The sequence below is a fragment of the Chenopodium album genome, chromosome 23, assembly GCF_948465745.1.
Source record: "Chenopodium album chromosome 23, dcCheAlbu1.1, whole genome shotgun sequence".
In the NCBI taxonomy this organism is placed as follows: domain Eukaryota; kingdom Viridiplantae; phylum Streptophyta; class Magnoliopsida; order Caryophyllales; family Amaranthaceae; genus Chenopodium; species Chenopodium album.
This window is the reverse complement of record NC_137856.1, coordinates 22,114,399-22,126,131: the sequence shown is the minus strand read 5'-3', so window position 1 is coordinate 22,126,131 and position 11,733 is coordinate 22,114,399. Positions and strand designations below refer to the sequence as shown.

The 11,733-nt window shown below is 36.0% G+C and overlaps 1 protein-coding gene across 1 annotated transcript; it reads right to left on the bottom strand.

Moving 5' to 3' along the window:
* Positions 1-4,191: 4,191 nt before the first annotated feature.
* Positions 4,192-11,250, bottom strand: LOC145608503 (serine/threonine-protein kinase RUNKEL-like). The gene is made up of 10 exons (XM_081664118.1): positions 11,112-11,250; positions 10,794-10,883; positions 9,875-9,927; positions 9,671-9,746; positions 9,381-9,442; positions 9,192-9,270; positions 9,042-9,101; positions 7,325-8,944; positions 6,335-7,195; positions 4,192-5,502 (listed from the first exon to the last, which is right to left on the bottom strand). Exons 1-10 carry the CDS (start codon positions 11,157-11,159, stop codon positions 4,387-4,389), a joined length of 4,065 nt encoding a protein of 1,354 aa, XP_081520244.1. The 5' UTR covers positions 11,160-11,250; the 3' UTR covers positions 4,192-4,386.
* Between the last annotated feature and the right edge of the window lie 483 nt (positions 11,251-11,733).

The following is an 11,733-nucleotide window of genomic DNA, read 5'->3' as shown; positions in this document are numbered from 1 at the left end:
TCCAATAATAGTGTAGTTGGATGGGGCTCGAAAAGACCTTTCTAACGATATATTATAAGCCCAATTCCGATGAATATTGAGGAAGTTATGGCCAAGATACTAGACTGGGCCCGGTTAATTATTTAAAAACGGCCCAATGATCTAGAGGAGGGCCCAATATTAATTATTATTCCTAAAATTATTAGGATTAATTATAATTTCCTAGAAGTTTCTAGAAGATTCTTTTTAATTCTAATATTATTAGATTTAATAATTATTTATTTTAAAATAGACTTTTATTTGGAGTGAAATATTATTTTATTATCTTAAAAATACGTATTTTATCTTCTTTACGGATTCCATAGATCAAGTTGATTAAAGATCGGATTCCGAGTGAAGAAAACGCGCTAATACAGGTTGTCGCCAAACGACAAGTCTGTCGCCACGCGACAGACCCTGTCGCCTCGCGACAGAGTCGATTCCTGGCGACAGCGTGTAGTTTTATTCCTTATCAAATTCTATGTTTTTCCGGACTATTTTCATTATAAATAGGGTCCGAATCCCTGTTTTCAGAATCATCAATTCTAGCTATCAACTCTCATCAATTCTCCTTAATTCTCTCTATTCTCCCTCTAAGCAATATAGCTTAATTCTTTCTCCCTCTCTTTCTAAACTAGCTTTTTAAACACAATATTCCGCATTCACGAGATTTAGAATCTCTTAGCCAAGTTCGAAGTTGCCTTCGCCCTAGACGTGCAAGGTTGATAATTTCTGAGGGTTTGGTCCAAAACTAGTCTAAACTTTGTTTAATTTGATTTCAATTTGATTCTTTAATTGTTGTTTATTATTTTCATTGAAGTTTACTAACTTGTGTATTTTGTTATTAGAAAGAGGTACGAGGCTTCAAAGTAAGTAGATTATCTTACTCCCTATTTTATTAACAATGTAGATAGCATATTTATTATTGTTTTATGATTCCTAGTATCATGTTAGGATGCTTTTAATGCTTTCTAGTATCATGTTAGGATGTTTTTAATGCTTTCTAGTATCATGTTTAGGATGCATTTACTCTTTCTAATATCATGTTAGTACCATGTTAGGTTTAAAGCTTTGATCTTTATTGTTTAGTGACATGCTTGGATTGTTATTAATCTTGTTAGTATCATGCCTAGGATCTTGCTATTATATTTAAGCTTTATTATTAACATGCTCTTGATTCTTATCATTATTGATTATTATTTATGTTGCTTGATATATTTTATATTGTTATTGCTTGGTCACACCTTTTATGATTGCTAAAGGGAATTTGTACTTGAAATCACGCTTAATAAGATAATTATTAATTTGGTTTAGGCTAATGTGATTTTAATTCAAGTGATCGCCAATAATAGTTTATTTGTGCATTAATATTCAACCAACATAGATTAAACAGGGTAGGTTTAATATGATTTTGTATGTTATTTGAAAAGCGCACATGAATACGAGCAGAACAAAGTAGAGGCCTATTTTATAGGGCGGGTCCTTTCTTTTGTAGATTGGATTCGTACCCTCATCCCCGGACCTTATTTGGTTCAAGACCTTATGGAGTAGTTGACGGTCCTTTGGATTGTCTTTTGGGTTTACAAGTTCCTGAAACTTGTTGGCGACTCTTTTGCTCTCTTTCTTTCCCTTTGGAACGCCACCGTACTTTAGTGTATGATTACAGTGGGGTTCAAGTTTGGGGTTATCATAATGCTTGAAATATTCCCTACACTACCTAGGTTGCCATATGGATGTAAATGGAAGGACTTCATCAAAATTCAGGCATTTCAGTGACAAGGTCTCAAAGATAATCTCTTCATGGAAAGTTTCTCACCTCACAGTGGCAGGAAAGATCATTCTAATCAATGGTGTGCTGATTGCTTCCTTACATCATGTCTTATCAGTTTATTGGTACGGTGCCCTAAAACTCTGTCAAATGGACTCATGTCCCTCATTCTGAGATTTTTGTGGACAAATTCTAAGGGCTCGAGACCTATCTATTGGGAAAGAAAAGAAGCAGTGTGTAACCACAAATCTAATGGGGGACTAGGGAATAGAAGTGTTATGCACCTAAATAGAGCACTTCTTCTAAAACAAGGTTGGAGAATGGAGAGAAACCCAGGATTTCTTGTGAGTAGAGTTTTTACAGGAAAGTATGGAACTGATCCTATTAATCTGGTATATAAATGACAAGTCCCAAGAACTGGCTCTTGGGCTGCAAGAAGCATTGTGAAAGATGTGTCAAAACACAGGAAGAACATAGGCTTCTCAGTAGGTGATGGCAAGGACATTGACATAAGACAAGACATCTAGCTGGGTAAGAATAAAATAACAAAGAAAGAGTTCGAAGGAAGTGATGAGGTTAAGAAAGTCTCTGACTTGATTACTTCGCACAGTTCTTGGAATACAAGGCTGGTTTGGAAAGCTTTTGCAAAAGGTGATGCAAGAAAGATATTAAGCATATGCCTACCTTCATAAAGAAAGGATTACAAGGTTTGGATTCCTGACACCAAGGGTAATTACTCTATAAAATTAGGATACTAGAGCCAAGGATGGAGACACTGTTTTTTGGACAAAATATTGTAGGATTAGTGTATGGCCAAAGGTTTTGCTATTTGGTTGGAGAGTTATCATGAATAAACTTCTTACGAAGAGTAACATAAGGAAACGAGGGGTGATGGTGGATGACCAATGTGTGTTGTACAAAGTAAAAGAGGAAACAATGGATCATTTATTTAGAGAATGTAAGGTGATCAAGAGAGTATGGTGGGGTTTTCTGGGAGTCCGAACGATGGCAAACCCTCATATTAATCTGGGAAAGTAGCTTACAGATATCTTCAGTTATTCTTTCAAATTGGAGCAGGATGGTAATCTTTCCTTTTCAATATTGATAATATTGTATGCAATTTGGCTTCATAGAGATGAGGTAGATTTTCGGAGCATGAGTGTTAGTCCAAAGGCCATGCTGGATTTAGCACAGGTACATGCTGACAAGTGGTGGAAGGCTTCGAAATTGAAGGAGGAGGAGCAATCACTGCAACAACAGAAACATGGAGCACAGGGAATGCATTCTCCTCAAATTTTATCTGCAGGTACACCTTCGACTAACCCTATGATCTCGGTCATAGTAGATGCAGCGTGGAAACAATGGGGTACCAGAAGCAGATCGAGCTGGACTGCAGCTGTAGCATGGCAAAGTGAAGCTCAGGACCAAGTTGATACATGGGAAGCTAGGAAAATTCAAGCGCAGGATGTTGTTCAAGCTGAAGGGTAAGAAAGCCTACTAGAGAGCTTGGATTGATTTTATGTTTTAAAGATTAGTTTGATGCATATGAAATACGAGAAGAATTTAAAGGGACGAAGAGAATATAATTTGGAGTCAATTTGGTGTTTATCTATTGCATACATTCTTCTTACACTTTCGCTCTTCTTAAGATGGATCAAGAAACTTATATGATGTCAAGTTTCCTTAAGTTTTATTTTTTTTTTTTTCTGCGTCTTGTTAGGAAATAAACAAAAAGTAAACAAGTACTTTAAACAATGACAAATGAGTGATTGACCCAATCTATAAATACATAGTAAGAATATACTAAAGGCGAATAAAAAAATGACATGTGTCAATGTCGGGTTGAAAAGATTCCTTTTTTTTGCCAAATCATCTTAGAAAATATTTTATTCACTATAATATGTTTCTTCCTAATCTACCACTGTATACAAAGTAAAATTTTAAGTTAAATATTATGGAGTAGTCTAAATCTTACACGTCTTTTATATTAAGAAAATATTAATAATCAGTGTAATGCAATCTTTTCCTCCCAAAATCAATTAGTCTTTATGTAACCACTTATCATGAATTAAGCAGATACTTATAAATTACTAAAACAATATTCGTATTGTATATCATACATACGCCCATTCAAATACAACTTGAAATCTATTATTATTTTATTTTTTTTTAATGATACTTGTAATAAGAAAATAATTTGTAAAAAAAATTGTAGAATTATAAATTGTTGTAAATCTTTAATTTGTGAAAAATGGTAAAATTGTGGTTGCACGGGACTTAAACTACTCGTATTTTGCTTTAAGAAAAAAGAAACTGTACCAATGATAATAATCCTCAGCAAATCTGATTTTTACTACGGGAAACATTGATATCAAATTTTGTTTAGAATTTGGCATGAAAAAATACACTAAGTATAAAGATATGTAAGTTCTTCATATTATTTACTCGAATGACAATAAGGTAGTCCTCAACTCACTTAAGTAGAACAACCAATATATCTTCAGTAAGGGACATTCTCCCCAAATCAAAGCAAAACTGAATACACGTAAAGCCAGATAAGAGAAAATGCTAACACGAAAGAGTTCTAAAAAAGCTTGAATTCAATGACAGCGAGGAAGCCGATCCAACTCAGGGGCTACAGTAGAAGCTGCAGCTACTAGTGCAGATATACTTGATTTCTTAATCTCAGATACAATGATTTTGAGTTTAGATATCTCTGAACCAGCCATCGATAATATCATAGCCTGCGAAAAATATTGCCTGCAGGAGTAACCAAGAGCATGTAGCACTCGCTGCACCAATAAGTGAGAGATTCCCTGTTGCCAGGACTCGAGGATAGCACCAACCTTGGGAAGATTGGTGAGGAAACTAGTAGTGCCTTCCCTTGGAGCCACCCTTAGCAGCAAAACCACACATTCAGATGCTATATCAGCAATATTTGGATCATGAGACCTACTCAATTCAAGTAACACACCAACAATACCGCCAAAGTCAGCAATATCTCTTATGCACTGCTGCTGATCTATAGGAGGGTTTGCTTCAGCAGAGAAATCCGACAAAAGAGTTGGTTCTTCAGAATAAGTGGATCCTTTTCTATTATATACTGAACGCAAAAGGAATGCCCTACATAAGCCAAGAGCTGGTTCCATAAAATCATCCATTTCTCTTGCACTCACAAACTCCAGAAGGTTACCAATTCTGCGAACCACTTTAAGTTGAGAGAGGATTTTTGTTTCCAATTCTGGAGCAGATGCCAGTGCCAGACAGAGCTTTACATTGTTCACGTTCGCACTTGCTAGATCCCCAAGGAGGAATTCAAAGCACCGCTGGACTGTCTTCATATGTAAGATGTCTGAGATCTTGATGTGATCAAACTCAATAAGCATCAGAAGCAGCTTTTGAGCATATACTGGAATGGGGTCCTCATCCTCAACAAACATGGGATAGAGAGGCAAGAAATGCTTTAAGGATATGGACTTCAATTCCTCAGATTGCTGTTCATCTTTTGATTGTTCCTCCAAGAAAATAACCATCACATCAAACAAAATCTTTAAGCACAAAAATCTTGCATCACCATCCTTGTTCCCCTTGTAAATAACAGACAAGCTTGGGAGAATTTCACGGATAAAAACAGTAGGCCATTTAAGGACATGAGACTGGTCTTCCACAATAGACTCGAGAACTCGAAGGAGTGTTATTTGAAAGTCATCCCTTCCCTGTCAAAGTCAAACATAGTATACGCATAAAGAAGCACATAAAGCAAGAAATCAATGCCATGTAACTAAAGGCTAAAGTTTTCAAGGTGTATGATATACATCTGTAAATTCATCATGTAATAGATTTAACATTATTTGTACTTGTGCATCAAATGGAAAGGTTCATGGGGTACATAGACCCTTAGTAAAATGCATGATAAAGTGGACAACTTTATAGATACATGGATCCTATATAAAAACACAATTGTGTTAGGCTATTTGTCATAACAGATGTATTTATCAACCAAAATGTATCCACTGTTAACAAACAACAAAACATTCTATTTTTTGTGGAATTTTATTGTGCACTTAATTACTTAAATACTCCCTCTTTCCCAAATTAATTTTTACCATCTTTTTCATCTGTCAAGTTTTTAGACTTGTAGTTTGCAAAAGGTCGCAATTATAAAGCATCTCTTTTCCCATTACTTAAATGTTAGGGTCTCACATCCTCTCAATCTATTTATAAATTACCCCACAACCATCAATCAAAACTACTATTATCTCCAAAACATCTACTCTTAAGAATGGACAGTTGAAATCCAAACAATAAATGTTTACCTGAAATATGTGTCATGACTGACGTCAAGTTTCAAAATAAATATGGGATGGAGGAAGTAATATGTGATTCAGACATTCTTACCTCAAATGACTATTAAGACATACTCTAGAAATCCAGGTCTATGTATAATTCTATACATTGAATATTCCAGACAAAATAAAAAATAATGACTTCAATGAAGCAGAATATTGGTCAAATTCCAAAATAAGAGACAGCGAAAGGCCTGCTTACCTGAAATGGAGACTCCACATGCTTGACCAAGGTTGCCAAGTGCTGCAGGACCTGATCACAGACAACTCTGCGTTTAAAGGACGAACATCCTAGAAGATGAAGTACAACTGGAAACAAATGAATATTTGTTTTTGGCATAGCTCGAGCAGCAACATGACCGTGGCGTCTACCCCCCATAAGTTGCTGAATGTCATTGCTAATTGTATCCAGCAAACCTGGCATTGTACCAGCCACAGTATGCAAAAACACATCCAGGCACTGATGAATGTAACCATCCTTTTCTTTACTAAGCCGGTCCACTGTGGAGAGAAACTTTGCATTGCAAAAAAAATGTGGCAACCACCGTCTAGAAGTCTTACAAAGCAAGGCCACAAATACAAGAGCTTTTCCTCTTAAGATGTCATTACCCTGCTCTATCAGTGAAACAAGACTTGGAACCAGATTCTTATCCTCTACTAAAGGCATAAGGTAACGGCCTATATTTGTAAACATATGACTACAAATCATGGCCATGTTTAATAGGTTCAGACTTATTTGTTGCTCACGTTGACTGCCTTTTACAAGAGCAGCTGCAATGTCCTTGAATGAGAGCTTTTCAATTACTGATTGTATACTGGGGGGATTAAACCTAACCAAGCGCACTAAACATGAGCCAGCAGTTAATCTCACACTTTCTTGCTTCCCTACAGCTCTGAATATGTAGCAAAGATTACTAATAACATCTTGGCTGGTAAAACGAGCTACCCATTGTGCTCCTTGGCTACAAATATTTTCCACAGTTCTTAATGCATACACTTGAGTTACATCATCCTCCCCCTTGCGCAACATTGAGACAACATGGGAAATCAATGCATTTGGAACCTGTTCAGCCATTTGGAAAATAATATAAATGAATAATACAGACAAAGTATCAAACTATGTGTGATTCATGAAGTAAAGACATCTATAAAGCCCAAGAGCATCAAGAAGAGATGAAGTAAGTTTTATTACCTGCCACCCAGTTGCAGAGCGGCCGTCCTTGTGTTGATTTTCAGTACCTCTGTCTTTAGTTTGATCAATTTGAGTGGATATGTAGAACATCAATTCACCCAAAGCAGCCATTGAGTATCTCCTCACCTTTTCTTGTCTGTCTCTAAGGCTATCAATTAATGAGCTGATTAATCCAGAATTGGCCAACTCATCTTGAATGTATGTAGAATGTCGAATCAACAACCCAATGAGAGAAACTAGCTGAATTCTGAAAGCTGAAGCTTTAGACTGTCTAAGGAGTTTAATAAGAACCAGCATTACAGGTCCATTTGTAATCATGTTAGCAACTTCAGCATTGTTGCTCAATGTCTCAAGGTACCGGATTGTATTCTGCTTCTCTCCAATATTGGCATTCCCATTCAAAATGGTTACAATCTTATTGGTGAAAGCGTCAAATTGGTCTTTAGATATCTTCTCAAACTCAGAAGCTGGCAGTGCATCAAATGGAAGAGAAGGAATCGTTTCAGACACTTTAGTAGCTTTTCTGCTCGGCATAACAGGTCTGACTGAAAGATCAGATGGATGCCAAAACACATCAGAAAGCTCATTTGAAACTGTTGGAGATTCAGATTCCGTTGCAGGTACCACAGCTGCCTTACCCCTTGGATTTTTAGACTGAGGGCTGGCACTGGGTGGTGTAGCCGATACGGTGTGATCTGAAGAAGGTTCCTCAAGTGTTCTGATATCCTTACTGACATTAGATACATCAGACTGACAGTCAGATTCTTCTTCAATTCCCTGATTCTGATCTGAAGTTGAATTGTTTCCTTCTGGAGTCGAAGAAAAGTTATCAGATGCATCAGGCTCATCTTGAGTCTCTTCATCATCATTCTCATTAAAGTCAAGTTCCATATCAGTGTTTTCTATTTTGATCTCAGCATCATTCTGTACATTATTAGCCAAAGGTCTCCGATAATTTTCCTTTTCATTCTCCTTTTGTAGATTTGATTTTGCTATTCTCGAAAGACGGAGAATATTCACACCCCTTGCACTTGAAGGATTGGCTTGCTTATCATCCAATACTCTACCACTCTTCGTTTGAGTTTTGCGACCACTGGCAGTACCTTTAACAGGTGTTCCAATGCCTCTAGACCCTGTATTACTGTTCTCATCTTGTTTGGAGCATCCTTTGATTTCTTTCTCACGAGATTTTGGAGGAGTTCTTCCATGGGGATGTCTTTCACCATTGCGTTCCGTGAGATATGGTCTAGAAGTAATCCCAATCATGTTATCAAATGCTGGCTGAGGGGGCAAGGGAACCGGGGAAATTTTTGTTCCCCAAAATGCATGTCCACAAAGCTCTGTCCATTGTATCCTTTCTGCTGGATCTTTCACCAATAGAGAATTCACCAGATTGACAAAAGGACGGCTGGGGTCACCTGGAAGAGGTGGAGTTGGATCTGAGAGTATAGATTTTGCTAGTTGGGTAAATTCTCTTCCCACAAAGGGAGGCCTCCCAGCATAGCATTCATACAAGACACAACCAAGAGCCCAAAGGTCAGATGCATAAGAGTGCACACCCCCATCTTGAAAAAGCTCTGGAGCCATGTAAAATGGTGTTCCACGCTTCGCTTGTGGCAGCTGAAAAAGCACCAATAAATTATAAACCCGTAACTGATTATTAAAGTAGATGAAAAATCACAAATGTCAACTCTTCTTGGAAAAGCAGAAAACGCACCGAGGATGAAGGTGTTTTTGATATATCACTTAACTTTCTGGCCAATCCAAAATCACAGAGCTGCATGACAAATAAAAAGAAGGAACAAATAATCAGTATGATAAAAGCAATTACATTAATGTGTTCTCTAGAAAACTTGTCTTCAATTACCTTTGTATGGCCATTCTCATCTAACAGAATGTTGGATGGTTTCAAGTCACAGTAGATGATTCCTTTTGAATGTAAGTACCTGCAGTGTAGCCGTAATCAAAAGTCATTCCAACCAACTGAATATCTTAATAATGTATAAGAGAAATATAAAATGCAACAGTTCAAAACAAAGTATACTGCGTTTCTTACAGCAAAGCTTTAATAATGTCAGTGGCTAGGTCGTGTATTGAATCTTCTGGAAGATGCTCATCCTGAAAACCCCAACATCAGATCAAAAGAGATACATCAAAACTAATTGAATAGCACAAATTTTCACTTAATTACGCCGTTCCTCACAGCCTCTCAAAAAATAAAACATTGTTACTCCACCCATCTGCCCAAAATAGATGTCTAAAGTGCAATCATTAAATTGTAACAATTCCAACAAGGTTATTTTAGAGTAACCAACTAATTTCGTTTACATAATAAGAAAAACAAACCTGTCGCAGTAAGCTCATAAGGTCTGCTCCGACACAATATTCTAATACTAACCATAAGTGAGCTGAAGTTTCGTACCTATTCACAGTGCAGAGAATTAATCAGTTGAAGTAAACATGAAACTTATATTTGCTTACTTTGTGACAGTAAGTATGGAATATAAGAGTTATACTAAAAAATTAGTAGTAAAAAAGGCACAGGCGTACCATGAATAAAATTTCAGCACATTTTGGTGATCTAGAGCATGAAGGATCTTGACCTACAATAGCAACAACATAAAATCTTTACATAACATGAAAATAGTTATGTCAAGAAGCAGATTAAACAAAATAGTAGGTATTCTTCTTTCATTGTTGTATTATAATTATAACCCACATGTGACTTTAGTGGTTAATACTTAATACTCATTATTTTTTTGGCAACATATTCATCAAAAACTTGTGCTATTTCATGATGTGATAATAACAATTCTAGCTTTAATCTACACTACTCGTAGAATTTTTCAACAAAAACTTACTATATGAATGAATAATAGAAATTGAAGGGCATAGTTTGACAATAAAATTTGAATCTCACTTCCCTCGGTTTCCTTAGATGAAGTAATTATAAGGTTACAATATTCACACTATATACAAAAGTGATTCATAGTCAGTCATGTGATGACTTGTTAAATTCGTCTTAATTTATACTTTTTAAATTAGAATCTTATAAAATTTTAAGTTATTAGTAACTAAAGGTATTAATAGTTGAACATTGGCAAGCGTGAAAAATCAAGTGTTTCATCAAAATATATATAGAGGAAGTATTATTCTAGCAAAGGAAGATCCAGTTAAAAATTTCGAAACTTAGGTATAATTCAGACTATTCTTAACCTCATATATTTATCAAATTATATTTTGTTTTCACAAAATATTTTTTTCTAGATCCGCCACTGCAAATGCAGCTTCACTCCAACAATGTCTCTCGATTGCATACGATATCAAGCTTACGGATCAAGAAAATTAACATCCTAACTGAGTTTGGCAACAATGATGCAAAAAATTACCTCATTAAAAGGCTCAAATTATAACAATTAAACATTAATTTACCAAAAAATACCCAAAAATATCACTCAAACAAACTTACTTCTTGAAGAACTTTGCTCTTTTGAGATTTATCAACGCTTTTAATAGCAAAATACTCGATCGTCTTCTTCTTCCTTCCTTTATAAACAGCCTAAACAAAAACAGCAAAAATCAAAATTCCAGAATCATCAAAAACTAATCAAACACTTAAAATTCAATCAACTAAAAATGCAATTAGGGCTTAATATAAAACTAAAACACATTTCAAAAAGAAATAGTGATGCATTTTCTGATTATCAATTTCAAATTTCAAAAAAAAAAAATTTAAATAAAAGTAAGATGAGGAAATATTGGAAGAGATGTGAAATTGTAAAAATACCGAGTGTTTTCCATGGCCGATAGCTTCGTAAACGTGGTATTGATTCATTGTACAGAGTATTAGAGGATTTTTACAAGGGATTGACTACAGACTGAAAGAGTATGAGGAGAGAGAGAGAGAGAGAAAGAGGGAAAGGCGGTTTTCGAATTCAAAATAGAGGAGAATTGAAATGGTAAGAGGCTATTCTCAACGGTATGTTTTGAGTGAGTGTAGAGTTGTAGATCGGGCAAATGGGTCATTCGGGTCGGGTCATTTCGGGTTAGCGAACATTCAAATCGGGTATTGGTTGGGTCGGGTCGATTTGGGTTTTGGGTCAACTTCGTGTCAGGTATTGGATCGGGTCAACTTCGGGTCGGGTATGTTTGGGTCGAGTCTATTTCGAGTCGAGCATGTCCGGGTCAAGTTAATTTCGGATCAGGTCATGTTCAGGTTGTTTGTTTTGTAAATCAAGCTCAAATTAATAAGTTTATGAACTTTGCTACGGTTGAAAATGAACAATTTGAGTTATTTTTGGTACAAGACATTTTTATTTCAATTATAAGGTAATTTTAGTTTGGGAAATTACTACGGGTGTCAGGTCTGTTCGGGTCACTTTCGGGTATCGGGTCATTTCGGGTCAATT

Bases quoted from the DNA above. Each gene is read 5' to 3' on its own strand.
- LOC145608503 (XM_081664118.1), bottom strand. From the start codon at position 11,159: ATGAATCAATACCACGTTTACGAAGCTATCGGCCATGGAAAACACTCG. The intron at 8,945-9,041 runs GTGCGTTTTCTG...GTGCTTTTTCAG, and splicing joins CAAAAACACCTTCATCCTCG to CTGCCACAAGCGAAGCGTGG. The intron at 7,196-7,324 runs GTAATAAAACTT...ATGGCTGAACAG, and splicing joins GCTCTGCAACTGGGTGGCAG to GTTCCAAATGCATTGATTTC.